The sequence below is a fragment of the Anabrus simplex genome, chromosome 1 (assembly GCF_040414725.1).
Source record: "Anabrus simplex isolate iqAnaSimp1 chromosome 1, ASM4041472v1, whole genome shotgun sequence".
NCBI lineage: Eukaryota > Metazoa > Arthropoda > Insecta > Orthoptera > Tettigoniidae > Anabrus > Anabrus simplex.
This window is the reverse complement of record NC_090265.1, coordinates 493,875,028-493,892,068: the sequence shown is the minus strand read 5'-3', so window position 1 is coordinate 493,892,068 and position 17,041 is coordinate 493,875,028. Positions and strand designations below refer to the sequence as shown.

At 38.7% G+C, this 17,041-nt stretch overlaps 1 protein-coding gene across 1 annotated transcript in view; it reads right to left on the bottom strand.

The window, feature by feature from the left end:
- Nucleotides 1-17,041, bottom strand: part of LOC136867642 (choline/ethanolamine kinase) — a 157,033-nt gene that overhangs the window by 26,874 nt on the left and 113,118 nt on the right. Inside the window, exon 5 of the mRNA XM_067144719.2 lies at nt 11,757-12,069. Coding sequence (XP_067000820.2) covers nt 11,757-12,069 — 313 coding nt within the window. The remainder of the gene's footprint in view (nt 1-11,756; nt 12,070-17,041) is intronic.

Sequence of the window (17,041 nt, the reverse complement as noted above, 5' to 3'; positions counted from 1 at the left end):
AATACATAATTATTTTCAAACATATTACACTAGAAATAAATAAAAACTGGTCATTGAACATGGAAAGCACTGTCTGATATTCCACAATGGAATTTATTAACAGACAGTCATTCGTACGACCTAAGAAGCATTCAATTGAAAAAGATGCAAAGGGTGCAACTGATGAAAGATTTCCCATGGAAATATAATACAAGGAAAGAATGAAGTTGTGTGATGTTGGTAACTGTATCAAAGAGAGTGATCATACATTTATACAAGAATTTCACCATATGTTGAAATAGTTTACCTTTCCACTTCTAAGTCTGAATCCAACACTCCTGGCTCCATGGTTACGTTACCAGCTGGAAGACTTCTGTACCACGTATGGAGCTCAGAGGGTAAAATTCGCTTTGCACATAGATAAAGCAAATCATTCTTTTCTGCTGTGGAGATAGGGAGGAGCTTAGTGTAGAGATATCGTATTTCATCAATCTTTGCGTCAGACCGTTTTGCTTTTAGTAGTCCTCTGGTTTCACTGGTGATCAATTTTTTTTTTTTTACTCACTGGTGTAATCTTATCTGTATTTTATTACACCTGGAAGATCTTTCTGTACCTTAAACATTTAATTTTCAGCCAGTTTACTGCCTCGCCATTCTCATCAACATTTCTATTCTTGACAGTTTGATTGCTGAGGTATTTCAAGTCAAGAAAATCACTGTACAGGAAGTTCTTCATTGTAGGGCTCCTTAGATTTCCTAGCATTTTGGAAAATGTTCATCCAGTCATGAAGACTGAAAATCTCTATCTTTCGTTTCCTTTGCTCGATTGCACTGTACATGGAATCAACTTCCCTGGATGTGTGGCCACTTTCGATATTTTTTTTTTTTTTCTTTCAATAATCTGTACAGGAAGTTTTTGAACAAAATACATCATAAAAGCAGACATTTGAATATTTCTGTTCTGTCCACCACATGTATATGAAAACAGCAATACTTCAGTGACATGAGGTGGCTAGTTCTGAAGATAGTAAGCAATGCATGTTCCAATTTCACAGCTTCCCCATTTTTCATTTAACTCTATCCAAAAATAGCAATATCCATCATTTGCTGTAACTGCATTACAAATGGTTAGGTTGTAGAGGTTCATTTTCCTCAAGCAGTACAATAAACTGATGCTTGAAGAAGGTACTTGCAAATCGAAGGTCACCAACCCAAACGAAGGATCTTGGATAGCTGTATCCTTGTCAAAAGATTTAGCTGCCATGGAATCATTCTTCCTAGCTATATGTTGATCATGACTGTCCTGCAGTTCTAAATTTTCCATAGTATTTGCCTTTTCATACTTTTGGGGAGAAGATTTCCTTGTGAAGTGTCTTGGAACAGTGGGAAAACTATGAATGTGTTTTATCAGAACTTCCTTGTCTTCAATCCTTGTTTTGTTTGCAGGAGTAGTTTTCCCTCTTTTATCAGTTCTACAAAAATTTCCATTCCCAACCTCTTCCAAAGAAGCCATACTTTCTATAATTTTCCTGAAATTTAGGATTTCCTTTGTGAGGTTGGTGTTCTTTGGGTTTACTTGTAGTCACATTACTTAGGTCGAAATATCTTTGCTTCTCATAGGACAGTTTCCAATATTGACGGCATATCTGGTTTCTTTCTTCTTGCAGAATGTTTCTGTTAACATTCATAAATGCACTTTTGGTCTTTGAATTTTTCCCCTGGTAGATTTATAGACTTGCCCATTACTGCCTTTCTTCCTGTACATTTCTTGCTCAAGATGCCATCTACTATGCTTTTCAACTGAATTGTCATCAAATTTCAGCTTCCTATTGCCTAAAAAATGTTCTGCATCACTGGTATTTCATCACTGCTCTCTTCTTGGGGAACTGCCAGTATTTCTGATATGTTTCCATTCCTTTCTCGACAATTGCCAGCAATAGGTCTTTTATATTGTTTTAACATTATTTGCACCATCCACCAACCTGGTATCTTAACCCTTTGCCATTCTCCATTTAAAGTTGGATGCCCGGCCATAATTATCGTGTTTTCTGACAGAGTCCTTTAAATTCTGATAGGCACACCAGCATAAATACCACCCTTTAAACAAAAATAACTAGAAGTCAAATGAATTAAGATATAAATGTAATTTCTTTTGCATTTTGTTCCTAAATGATTAGTGCATATAAATGTGTACTCACCCTAATTTTGAATATCCACATTTTGCTCCTGATGGTATTCCAAAAAGCACCTTTTCCTGCACAGTGATAGATCACACTGATTACATCAGAATGTTGTTTGTTTGTTTGCCTCTCCCACAAGCTGCCCTATTTTTAATTTGTAAACACAAAGCACTTACTTTGGCACGACCAGGTACCTTCACAAGAGAATGAAATAATTTAGGGGATGGGCAGTCGATGGGTAAACTTCTTTTTCTGCCCGTACGTTTGCAGGACGTGAAGTTCCCGATCAGCTGTTGCACCAAGTTGTGCTGGAAGTTAAGCTGTCTGTTTCCATGAGCTGTGAAAGCTGGTCAGTTACTCATGTCATAAAGAATGAAACTGTTCACAATGCACACATTGATCACAAAATGAAAAATAAATTTTCACCATTTTTTGACGATCACCCAACTCCGTATTATTCTCTTTTCTGATCACTGATGTCTACGCCACCCATATGTTTTATTTAATTTATGACAGTATGAGGACATGCAATTTCTATTTCTTCATTGCCTTTACCCATTTTTTTTTCACTCTACCATCATTCACAGAATCTAAATTTGTTCACATCATAAGAACAGTACGTTTATCTTGCCAGACTGTTGCTGTTACACCCTCATTTTGCATTTTCCTAGATTCTCCCCGCTTGAGTTTCAACTTTGCAGGTTTCCTAAACTGATCAGGCCAACCCTTTCTATTTACCCTCATTGTCGCACAACTATACGTGTTATGGGGTTAGCATTAATTTCATCAGTTTTGCAGAACTGAAAATGCTATCAAAGTAAATGTGATGCCACTTTCTCCAGGTGTAAAACCATCTGCTCTCCTAATAATAAATTCTGGTCCCGTGTTTCTTTCTTCCCCTTGTAAATCTCACATTTCAGAAGGTAGCCATTTCCACTGTCAGCAATACCCCATGCTTTGATAACCCATTTGGTGGGTTTCCGTGGGAGGTACTGTTTCAAGATAAATCTTTCCTTGAAACCTATCATAGCTTCATCTACTGCGAGTTCCCGGCCAGGTGTGTACAAAATTCCGAATTTTTCGGTAAGTTGCAGAGCTGGTTTTGCTTTGTACAGAATATCGTAATGTTCATCTTGTGGTGTTGGCCTGTTTACATGGCTACTTAGATGAAAATATTGCCCAAGTTTCCTAAACCATTTCAGTATCATTGCCTGCCTTACTAACGGGCACATGCAAATGTCTCCTAAAATGTAATTGTCTGTTTCAGGTAAAACAACCAATCCCATATAGATTGGAACTCCTACATATGCCCTTATTTCATCAGCATTAGTGTCTTGCCAGGTAGTATCAATGGTGCCAGTTTTTCTTTGTAAATATTCGGCATGAATATTTGTCTGCTCTGCTACTAGCTCATAAAATTCAAATACCACAAATAATTCAAAAAGTCTTTTTCTGAACTCCCAGAAGGTAAATAATGATTTGGACTGGCATTGTTTTCTCATATTTTCAGTTCATCAAAACGAATATTGTGGCTCCAGGTATCACTAGTAACATTTCTTTGTAGCCCTGTCCCTTCGATCTTCGCACAATATTTGTTCACGCTCATGATTCTTGGAATCATTATCACTACTACATTCATCAGAATACAATTTTGAACCACAACTACACAGCTCACTATCTCCACTAACTTCTAACATATCTTCAATTTTGCATTCTTACATACCTTTCGATACAACTCCGTGATTAGACAACATGGTGTGAACTAGAAGAAGAATAATCTCTAACTGAAAGACGATGTTTATAAAGTGCTGTAGGTCTGCTTGGGAACTACACACAGGAAATGCTGTCAACAAGTTCCTTACAGCTTGCTGAGTCAAGGGAATACAGCGTGGTTTCACAAGACCCTTCAAAATTTCTCTCAACACACTTCTAATGAACGCGAGTGTTACGAGCGCTCCGGAGCGTTAGGGATGGCAAAGAGTTTAAGCATTGAATATATCAATATAATAAAAATAAAACACAATTTATGTAAAAACTATTACTCAGTGCCTATCCAACCCGCTTGACACTCATTTGTCACACATATTTAATCTTGATAAGAAGACTCTTTGGGGGTGGGAAAACATAGCATTGAACTTCACCTTATCGGTTTCCTTAAATAAGAAACAGGGTTCCGCATGCCAAGCAAAATATAGACACTTCTTATTTGCTTTTGGATAAATCTGAATGCATCAATCAATACTTTTAGAATAACGCATTCAATACAGTTCAAGAATTGGAATGTTATACTCAACAAAATGCAGTCTGTTTTCACAATGTGACAAAGATTTTCATATTTTTTCCTCAAGAGAGAATATAAGACAGGTTTTAGACAGTGACATGAAACAGAATTGTTGTAGATTTAAATATGTGTTTTTTTAATTTTGGACATTTTATGGTGAGGTCTTATGTACAAATTAATAAATGCGGGCAAAGCTGCAGGTACCTGCTAGTACATTCAATATAGCAAATTCCACTGTTGTTTGAGTTAGTTTCTGTGTTTAGAGTTGAAGACCCATGGTATTCACAGAGAAACAAAATCAATCAATCAATCAATCAATCAATCAATCAATGAAAATGAAATGGCGTATGGCTTTTAGTGCCGGGAGTGTCCGAGGACAAGTTCGGCTCGCCAGATGCAGGTCTTTTGATTTGACACCCGTAGGTGAGCTGTGCGTCATGATGAGAATGAAATGATAATGAAGACGACACATACACCCAGCCCTCGTGCCAGCGAAATTAACCAATTAAGGTTAAAATTCCCGACCCTGCCGGGAATCAAACCCAGGACCCCTGTGACCAAAAGCCAGCACGCTAACCATTTAGCCATGGAGCCGGACAATCAATCAATCAATCAATCAATCAATCAATCAATCAATCAATCAATCAATCAATCAATCAATCAATCAATCAATCAATCAATCAATCAATCAATCAATCAATCAATCATCAGTGATCTGCTTTTAGGGCCATCGCCCAGGTGGCAGATTACCTATCATTTGTTTACCTAACTTTTTCTTAAACATTTCAAAGAACTTGAAAATTTATCGAACATTTCCCTTGATAATTTATTCCAATCCCTTACTCCTTGTCCTATAAAATAATATTTATCCCAATTTATCCTCTTGAATTCCAACTCATGTTTATTTGTCTCTCCTAGCTCAAAGTTTGCAACATTTTTGTAACACAACTCTTTTGTCGGAAACAACCCAGAACAAATCGTGCTGCTTTCCTTTGAATTTTTTCCATTTCTCATATCAAGTAGTCCTAGTGAGGATTCTATATATGGTTCAAACCTCACTGTCGGCAGCCTTGAAGATGGTTTTCCATGGTTTCCCCATTTTCACACCAGGCAAATGCTGGGGCTGTACCTTAATTAAGGTTATGGCCGCTTCCTTCCCACTCCTAGGCCTTTCCCATCCCATCGTCACCATAAGACTTATTTGTGTCAGTATGACATAAAACAAATTAAACGATGAGATATCTATTAGGTTCAACCTTTTCAATATCTCATCGTTGATCTCAGTTCAATACGGAAACATTAATGAAGTTCATATCTTTAAATAAAACAAATTGTTAAAAAAACAAAAAAAATTATCCATATACCGGAACCATACTCTAACTGTAGTTTTACCAGAGACTTATACACCCTCTCCTTTACACCTTTACTACATACTCTCACAACCATGTGAAGAGATCTGTAACCTTTCTTAACAACTTTGTTAATATGATTACCTCAATGAAGAACATTCCTTATATGAACACCTATATAGGCCTGTTTACAGTGTTTTCTGTGAGGTACTATCACTCCATCAACACAATAATTAAAACTGAGAGGACTTTTTCCTCTTGGTGAAACTTACAACTTGACTTTTCATCCCATTTACATTCATACCATCGTCTGCTGTCCATCTCACTATATTGTTTAAGTTCCCCTGCAGTCGCTCACAATCCTACAACTCATTTACTACTCTATACAGTATAACATCATCCACCAATATTCTTATCTGTGATTCCAGATCTTTACTCATATTATTTATATATATATATATATATAAGAAAATACAAAAGTCCAATAATTCTGTCCTGCAGGGCCCCCCTCTTAATCATTACAGATAACGCTTCACCTACTGTAATTCTTTGAGTTCTATTTTCTAGAAATGTAGCCACCCATTCAACCACTCTTTTGTCTAGTCCAATTGCCCTCATTTTTGTCAGTAATCTCCCATGATCTACCCTATCAAAAGCCTTGGATAGGTCAATAGCGATACAGTCCATTCGACCTGAATCTAAAATATCTACTATATCGTGCTGGAATCCTACAAGTTGAGCTTCAATGGAATCTTCTTCTCCTTCTTCGTCTTTTCCCGCTCATGCGGGGTCGACATTTTCGACAAGTCTTTTCCATTTCCCTCAGTCCCAAATGGTGTTTTCAGTTAACTGCTTTTCTGCTAAGTCTTCCCGCATGCAGTCCCTCCATTTTCTTCTAGGTCTGCCTCTCTCCCTCCTGCCCTTCACCTCCAAGTCAAGCACTCTTCTTGCTACATATTTCTCATCCCTGCGCTTAATGTGACCATACCAGAGCAACCGCCTTTCTTGAACTTTCTGTGATGCTTGCGTAACCTTAACACTGCCTCGTATGTAGCTGTTTTTGATGTGGTCTTTCCTAGTAACACCACACATCCATAGCAGCATTTTCATTTCAGCTACATCCAGCCGTTATTTTGTGATTGTAGTATTGGCCAAGTTTCTGCACCATATATCATGGCAGGTCTCACTGCACTTTTGTAGACTCTCCCCTTCACTTGGACATTTAGTCTCCTGTCACAGAGGACACCAGACAGCCTTTTCCAATTTAACCAGGCAGCCTGAATTCGGTGTGTAATTTCCAGATCTAGATTGCCATCATCAGATACAGTTGATCCAAGGTACTTGAAACTATGTCCGACTCGTTGGCTGAACGGTCAGAGTACTGGCCTTCGGTTCAGAGGGTCCCGGGTTCGATTCCCGGCTGGGTCGGGGATTTTAACCTTAATTGGTTAATTTCAATGACATGGGGGCTGGGTGTATGTGTTGTCTTCATCATCATTTCATCCTCATCACGACGTGCAGGTCGCCTACGGGAGTCAAATAGAAAGACCTGCACCTGGCGAGCCGAACCCGTCCTGGGATCTCCCGGCACTGAAAGCCATACGACATTTCATACATTTCACTTGAAACTATTACTTGCGTGGAGTTGATTTCCATCCATTTTCACACTATAATTTCCCTTTCCACCGAGGCACAAGTATTCTGTCTTACTTCGGCTGATTTTAAAACCCCTATCCTCCAGTGCTTTTCTCCAGTGTTCTAGTTGAAGTTCAAGTTGTTCTCTATTAGTGCTGCATAGTACAATGTCATCTGCAAATAGCATGCACCAAGGAGCTGGTTCTCTAAGACTTTCAGAGAGAACATACATTGTCAGATCAAAGATATAAGGACTCAGTGCAGATCCTTGATGGAGACCAACCTCAACTGGAATGGTTTCCTTAGCCTTACACTGCTTCTAACTTGCGTCTTTGACCCATGATACATATCCTGAATGATACGCACATACTTCTCTCGTACTCCCTTGGATCTCATGCATCTCCATACTTCTTGGTGGGGCACATGATCATAAGCTTTCTCTAGATCAATGAACACCATATGTAATTCTTTCTTCTTTTCTTTGTGTCTTTCCATGAGCTGTCTTAGAGAAAAAGTAGCATCAATGGTTCCTTTCCCTGGCATAAATCCAAACTGTTCTTCTCCTATTATTGTCTCCTGCCTAAGCCTACTTTCAATGACTTTTTCCCAGATTTTCATAGTGTGCGACATGAGTTTTATTCCTCTGTAATTTGCACAATCCTGAATGTCCACCTTTTCTTTAAAAATGGGAATTATGGTACTCTTCCACCACTTATTGGGCATTATTTCCTCTTGGAATATTTGTTGGAATAGGTTTAACAACATATCTATTCCCTCTTCTCCCAGGCATTTCCAGACCTCTACAGGAATTTCATTAGGGCCCGTTGCTTTTCCACTTTTCATTTTCTTCATAGCAGTTACAACCTCTATCCTGCATATGTCAGTGGTTACAATTATAATTTGGAATACCATCTTCAAACACAAGCCATTCATTATCCTCATTAAGCAGCTTTTTAAAATACTCCTCCCATCTCTTCTTAATTAGGTTCTCATCTTGAATTACCATTCCTTGTTCATTCTTCATTTGCTTGATGTGTGTTAGATCTTTTGATGCTCTATCCTGTGCCTTAGCAATTCTGAAGAGCTTTGCCTCACCCTCTTTGGTCTCTAAATTTTCGTAGACTTCATTCCATGCCATTGCCTTTGCTCTTCCAACAACTCTTTTCACAGCTTTATTTGCTTGTCTGTAGTGTTCTTTATATTTGGCCATTCCAGATTCTTCCCAGGCTTCCTTGGCTTGTTTTTCCATCTTGATCGCATTCTGAACCTCACCGTTTCACCACCATGTTTCTTTATCAAGTGGAGCGCTTTTCCCAGATGTCATACCCAGAACTTCCATACCAACTCTCCTGATAGCTTTAGCGTTTACTGTCCACTATTTCTGAACACCTTCTACTAACTGTGCTTTTTGGATCACCTTTTCCTTGAATTCACTTCCCAAAATTGGATCATTTAACCTCCACCATTTGATTCTAGGAGTCATTTTCCTTACTGCTCTTTTCTTCATCCCTGTGCATACATAGTCAAGCACTAGCACTCTGTGTTGTGGAGCCACGTCTTCCCCTAGTATGACTTTGCAGTTCTTTACCTCCTTCAGATGGATTCTTCTACACAAGAGGAAATCTATTCGGCTTTCCCGTCCTCCACTTTTGTATGTCCATAGATGCCTCTCGCTTTTCTGGAAGAAGGTGTTACAAATCGCCAGATCTGAAGCCAAGGCAAAATTTATCACTTCTCACCCTCTTCATTTCTTGTATCAAATCCCCAACCTCCATGCACTCTTCTCAATGTTTCTCCTTCCATACTGGTTCCAACGTGACCATTCAGATCTCCACCTAAGAATACTTTTTCATTTGCTGGTATGCTGGAAAGTTCTTCTTCTAGGTCTCTCCAGAAATCATCCTTTTCTTCCTCTTCACAACCGCCTTGTGGAGCATAAGCAGTTATAATTGTGAACTCTTCCTCAAGGCACAGCTAACACTCATTATTCTATCATTTCTTCTGTTTACACTGACCAGGCAGGTTGCAAAGTCATTTGAAAGGATAATTCCAACACCATTTCTAACTGCACTGTTTGCTCCACTGTACAGCAACTTAAAACCACAGCTAAGCACTCTTGCCATATTACCCTTCCATATAGTTTCTTGAACACACAGAATTCCAATCCTTCTCCTCATCATTAGATCCACAACCTCTCTACCCTTCCCCGTCGTAGATCCAACATTCAGTGTTCCAATTCTCACTTGAACTTGCATCTTTAGTCAGGCCCGTCCATGACCCAGTATCCTTTGCTCATTTCTCTCAAGGGGCAGGTGGAATCCTTGCACATCGCTTCTGGGGCACGCCCTAGCAGTTTCCGAGTCTAATCTTATAGAACTTGTCATATTTGTATGGTTTAGGCTATTTAGTTTTAAAGCCAGATGCCCTTCCTGTCGCCAACCCATTTCCAACTTATCGGGGATAATTTATGTAACCTCTGTGTCCTGCGCAACGCCGTGAAGAACATACAATGTGCCTGTCTTCTCCGTGGTTTCTATGGCAGTCTCAACAAATCAATTAATATGGCTGACACTTTAGGCAAAGATTGTAAACATGATATCAAGTGCCTTTCTTCGGACTGTTATCTATGGATTGAGTTTCGGTTAAAACAAGATGGCTGCCAGTCATGGCATAAAAGTGATGTAATGTGTCTATAAACACTATTAAACGATGATATACTTACAAGATAACATTAACCCGCCTTCGGTACACATTATTTATTAATTAATTTATTAATACATCCATAACAGGATATATCCCCAATTACAATGGATGGTACGAAATACATTCAATATATAAATGGTACTTATATGTACAAAATAATATATAACAATTAAAAAACCAAGATTGCCATGACTAAATTAAGAATAATTTAAACACATTTTCAATAAAACATACAAACATATAAAATATTAAAGTTAAAGAAGATAAAACAAATTAGCAAAGAAAAAAGAAAAATATTCATAAGAATAGCAAATACACAAACACCTATACAATGGAAAAATAATAGTGGCATTACATATGCCATATTTCAGTGCTGAATTAATTTCCTCCAATAAATTATTCATTATAATGTAAATATATTAACATTTTTGAAAATAAAGGAAGTGATAAAGCAAAATCTATTTGTCTGCTGTCTGAAGATATTCTGTTATATACTTCACACATTTTACAACAGGTGAATTTTTACGATGTGAGGTGCTTGAGAAGGGGCAGTAAAATGTTTGTCTCAAACGAAGAGTTGCCCTCTTGGTATTGATTCTTTTAAGAAACTCTTAGTTATCTAATATTCCATTAACTGTCTTGTAAAGAAATATCTGTTTAGCTAATATTCTACATGTACTGAGCTGCATTAAACCAAATTCTACATTATATTGTCATGAACACTGCCAGGAAACCATAAATGAGGTATTGTTTGTTCTTAAAGATGTAAATACAGCACACCAAAGCCTTCTATCAAACCAATTAATAATTTTGCAAACATGTATAATATAATCAGAAAGAATACTTTCCCAGAGCTTACAAACAACACATGTCAAGCTGACTGGCCTGTAATTTTCTGTTTTATGTTTCTCACCCTTTCTCTTATATACTGTGGTTACTATTGCAACTCTCCAAAGTATCGCTCCTACATGCAAACCATAATCAAATAAATATTTCAGATATGGCACTATGTCCCAGCCCATTGCCTTGAATATATTCCCAAAAAGCTTATCAATCCCAGTTGCCTTTCTAGCTATTAACTTTTGTATCTTTTTTAAAATGTCTTTATTATCATAGGTATTCATTTCAGTATTTTACCAGCATCAGTCACCTCCTCTATCTGGACACTGTCTTTATATCCAACTACCTTTACATATTGCTGACTGATTATTTCTGCCTTCTGTAAATCCTCGTATATACATTCCCCTTGCTTATTAATGATCCCTGGAATGTCCTTTCTGGAACCTGTTTCTGCCTTAAAAGTATCTAAATATATCCTTCCATTGTTCCTTACCCACTACATAATACCTTCATCCAGAAATCATGAACATGTGTTGTCAGCATATATGAGGAGGATTACAAAACTTTGTTGGGGAGTTCATAAAAAATTATTCTCTCCAGGTTTACGATGGCATATTAGAAAAGAAGAGTGATTTTCTGAACCTCTTCAGTATATTACTTTGGTGGGGTGCTTGGCTACCTTGTGCCTCAGGAATTCTTTTAGTCTATTGGTGTAAGCTCAAGATGGGAACTACTGTAGCTTCTACATTACATGTAAATTTCATACAAAAATATTATTATGAATATTACCTGTTGTTCTTGGGTTGCCCGATTGTGTGACTTTGCCCAAAAGTAAGGAGGCTCCTCATTTGTGTAGTCATATTCCCATTCGCACATGTGATTGGCAAAGTCAAAACCACGATAATTGTAAGAACAGTACTCAAAGTCTATCACCACTAACTCCTTCTTTCCAGGCTTTGGATTGCCATTGGAACTAGCTATGTTCACCAGCTGCTCATGCTCCTCATTGAAGATTCCTATGTCGTTTCTCAGCAAGATGTTTCCCTCCTGGAGATCGTTGTGGCAAAACACAACCGGTGATTTAACAGCAATCAGGAAATTTCTGGAAAGATTAGAATGTAAGAAATATTTTTCTTCAGATTTCTTCATTTTCATGCAACTGTATTTTGCAACTGAGTAGGTCAATGATAGTAATACTATATGTTGTTTAACTTCACTTTAACTACAGATGATCTTAAGGTAACCCCACCACAAGGAGGCATTATGGAAATCCTAGTGTCAGTCTTGAGTCTGGATAAAGGAGGAGGGAAATACGTTGGCCAAGATTTCTTCATTACATCGTTATGCATTGAGCAAAAAAATCTATTATTTTGCAGCTAGAGCATACCCCAGAAATGATACGTCCCAGCCCTGCCCAATCAGGGTGAGAAATGAGAGAGGGCTGCCTGCCCCAAGCTAAGGCAGGCTGAGGAAGCAAGATCAAACTACCCAGTTTGTGACAATCAGCATCAGAACACTGGCTAGACTTTCTTGTGAGTTAGCTAAAATGCTAGAATGGCAATAATTTGACATCACCTGCATCCAGGAAACCAAGCAGAAGATCCAATATGGTAATTTGATACAACAGTGGGTCATGATGCAGAAGCACATGTAGTTTGCAGGCAGCTACAAGATATGTCACTAATCTACACCACATCTTCATTTATCTACAAATCATTTGGCTCATCACTGGGTTAAGAACTTTGCACATTGTCTTACGCTATACTTCACAAACAGGATGCTTACTCGAGGAAGAAAATTAATTTTAGTCCGATTTATAGAAATACACGCATTTCATTGATCATAGTGAAACCTTCTCCATTGGAGGTAAAGTGTTACATAGAAAATCCATGGGAAGGTTTTGTCTGGGCGCATGGTGATACAAACATACAAGGTCTCTCACATAAACTAAGAACGTTGAAGCAGCATTTTTACTCTCCGAGGCATAAGCTGCAGTATGGGAGGCGCGCACATAGTTCTTGAACTTGCAAGCTGCCTGCATGTGTTCAATCATGCAAGCATCAGTCGTCAGTCTTAATCTCAGCTGTTAAAATGGTGAGGCAGTTATCATTGCAACACCATAATTTCGTATGTAAAAGTTCTGGTTTAATCTTAATGGTCATGTGAACAGTCATAACTCTCGCTATTGGTGTGTAGAAAATCCTAATGGTGTTTATGAAGTGCCTCATTATGATAGGAAGATTGGTGTTTAGTGTGCTGTTAGTGCAAGATGAATAATTGGGCCTATTTTTTTTTCGACCTGCAGAGAGGTACAAAGATGACATTTTGATGCTGTTCCTCCATCAGTAGATGTAAGAAGAAAAATCGTGTGGGTGGTTTCAACAAGAGGGGCTGCCTGGCCGAGGCAGTAAAGGCGTGCTCGGTTCGCCCGGAAGGACGTGAGTTCGAATCCCCGTCAAGAAGTTGTAAAATTTAAGAAACAAGATTTCCACTTCCGGAGGTGCATATGGCCCTGAGGTTCACTCAGCCTACACCAAAAATGAATACCAGGTTAATTCCTGGGCGCAAAGGCGGCCGGGCGTAGAGCTAACCACTCTACCCCATCACGTGCCGAGGTTAACAATTGTGGAAGCCTTTACCTTCCACTCCTCCAAGGGCCTTCATGGCCTGTACCGGGGTGACTTTGCTTTGCTTTGGTTTCAACAAGATTCAGCCCCTGCTCAAACAGCAGAAGATTCCCTTCATACAATTTCCCCCTTGTTCTCCAGATCTAGCAAAGTGTGATGTTTACTTGTGGGGTAAACTGGAAGAAAAAGTGTATCGAACAAATCATCACACAGTGAAGGAAATGAAAGAAAACATTACTAATGAAATCAGAAATATTGCAGTGGCAGAACTCACTTGCGTCAGCCAGAATATGGTTACCAGATACAATGCCTGTATAACCCAGGAAGGTCGACATTTCCAGCATCTCTTATAAGGCAAGATTTCATATAACATTGTATAAATGCTTAAAGCAGGGTGGCCGCGCACGACATAAGTTCGGCTGAGGCAGCTGCCATAGTGCAGAGTGCAAACACCGTGCGTTCAGTCTGAGTTTATATGAGAGACACTGTATAATGAGGCTCAATTGCATACCTTAGAATGTACTGAAGCAAATGACATGCAAATGGTAAACACAACTATATTTATTAAGAAATGCCTATCACACCTCATCAGGGTTAGCAGTAGAGGCCATGAACCTCAAATTAAGTAATGGATGGTGCAGAGAACGGACATGGAGCTAGTGATGGATTCAAGGCCTTCCTAGGATAATAATGTTCCCTAACATAAACTTGTAATACTTAATCCACTACCACATTTAGGACTACTGAACGTATCAAGTAGAGGCAGCTCCTGAACCTAGTAGACTTACGAACAGTATTGCATTCTTTCTTCAGAAATTGAACCAATGTGCTGAAAACTTCAAGGCAAGTGTGACAGAGTTCATGGATATAACCAAACCAGAAAGGTGCTTTTAACATAAACAGGTCTATTGGTGAAATGAGGAGGATAAGCTCATAGTAAAGCTCAAGACCACTATCACCAAACAGGATGTTCCAGCTGCCAATTCTAAAATTCGTCAAGGATTTTTACCAACAATTAAACAGACCTGATAGTTACAATGATGTTTATAAGTTAGCCTGCTCTGGTCATAGAGGTATGGAAGGAACAGTATACATCAGATTGAACATGGAAATGGTCTGTGAAGACCAGCAAGTATCAAGAGTTAGAGATGTTACTTTGATACCATCAGCAATCACACATCCAGCTATTTCCATAGTTGATCTAGTCCAGGGTACAGTACTTTTAATTGCATCTGCTAAAGTCACAATTGCTGTCAGTACCATGAAATGTTTATTACATCATTAAAAAATTGCAAAGCAACAGGACCTGATGACATTCCTGTCAAAGTGTGGAAAAGAATGGACCAATATGAAGCAGAATTCTTAGCACAGTATATATCATCATTTAAAAATTACAGTTAGAAGTTTTAAGTCTCTTTAATAAAGGAATTGGGAACAATGAGACACCATCTGTCTGGCAGACCAAAATCAAACAACCCATCTGATAAAGATCATGTTACTAATTTTGCCAGATTACCCGCCTATATGCCTCCTCTGCCATACACTGAAGATCTTGGACCAGATTACTGATGCCCATCTCTGCAGCATTGTTACTGCTGCATAGAACCAATGTTGCTTCGTGAAGGGTTGTGGAACAATATGGGTCATATGGTTGTGGATAGAAAAACACAGGGAGAAAAGAAAGACAGACATAAATATGAAAAAGGCATTTGAAGGGATCCCATAGGAGTTTCGTAGGTATACCCTTTGTTTCCATTGTGTACCGGAAGTATATCTCCCTGGTATAACTCCCCTACTTCAATACACCATTTCAGACCATTGTGCCACGGCATCTGTCTGCTTGTCTGTCTGTCTGTCTAAAGTCTTCAGCCCAGAAGCTGGACATGGAAATAGCCTGTGAAGACCAGCAAGTATCAAGAGTTAGAGATGTTGCTTTGATACCATCAGCAATCACACATCCAGCTATTCCCATAATTGATCTAGTCCAGGGTACAGTACTTTTAATTGCATCTGCTAAGGTTACAGTTGCTGTCAGTACCATGAAATGTTTATTACATCCATAAAAATTGTAAAGCAACAGGACCTGATGACATTCCTGTCAAAGTGTGAAAACCATAAGAACCGATGGCGGCACCATAATGAGACGTATAAGTATTGATGAGGAGTGAGGTAGTTGGCTATTGTTTTCCTCACTGGTCCAGAAAGTGTTACTGCAGCACAAATGGTCCAATGAGTAGCACCTTTTGTAACATCCAAATACACTAGTCATGCTCTGAATGACATTACTCAGTTATCACCCATACCTCAGCAGCTTTCATACTGCCAAGAGACAGATAAAGAAATACTGCATTCATCAAGAAATACACTGATGAGCCAAAAGAATGCAATACTTCAGATTTTGGAAAGAAAGTTATTTACTTTAATGATATAAATGACTAATTCATATGTGTTATTTTTATATTTATGATTATCATGTAACTCACTACTAACTGAGACATCCAGAGCAATTATCACTGGGAGAAATGCGAGTTTACAGCAAATTGTTCACAGGGATAAAAAGCTTGAAAATTCACCCTTGTTTGTATCAAATTTCAATGTTGTTTAAGGACAGTTAATTTTCATCTCCTTTTGCTCAAATGTTATGGTTGTTTTTGCACTGTATTTCTGCACCATCATACACACTTTCAAAAATGTATGTTGCCACCTCTGGCATGAATCACAGCTTTGAGCTTTTGAGGCATAAACCTAATGAGTTGTGCAATATTCTCTTGAACACTGAGCTCCCATTCTTCTTGAAGGACCTCCTGCAGCTCCTACAAAGTCTCTGGACTATGACTACACACTTTCCTCCACCAGGCTGAGTGGCTCAGATGGTTGAGGTGCTGGCCTTCTGACCCCCAACTTGGCAGGTTCGATCCTAGCTCAGTCCAGTGGTATTTAAAGGTGCACAAATATGTCAGCACCGAGCTCGATAGCTGCAGTCGCTTAAGTGCGGCCAGTATCCAGTATTCGGGAGATAGTAGGTTCGAACCCCACTGTCGGCATCCCTGAAAATGGTTTTCTGTGGTTTCCCATTTTCACACCAGGCAAATGCTGGGGCTGTACCTTAATTAAGGCCATGGCCACTTCCTTTCCAGTCCTAGCCCTTCCCTGTCCAATCGTCGCCATAAGACCTATCTGTGTCAGTGTGACGTAAAGCAACTAGCAAAAAAAAAAAAAAAAAAAGTCAGCCTTGTGTCAGTAGATTTATTATTATTATTATTATTATTATTATTATTATTATTATTATTATTATTATTATTACTACACTTTCCTCCCAAAATATCTCATATATGTTCAAATGGATTGAGATCTGGACTGCATACAGGCCACAGAATCAGTTGGATCCCTACTTTGTTGAGGTACTGAAGGACACTTCTTGCCACATGAGAGCCCACTTTGTAATGC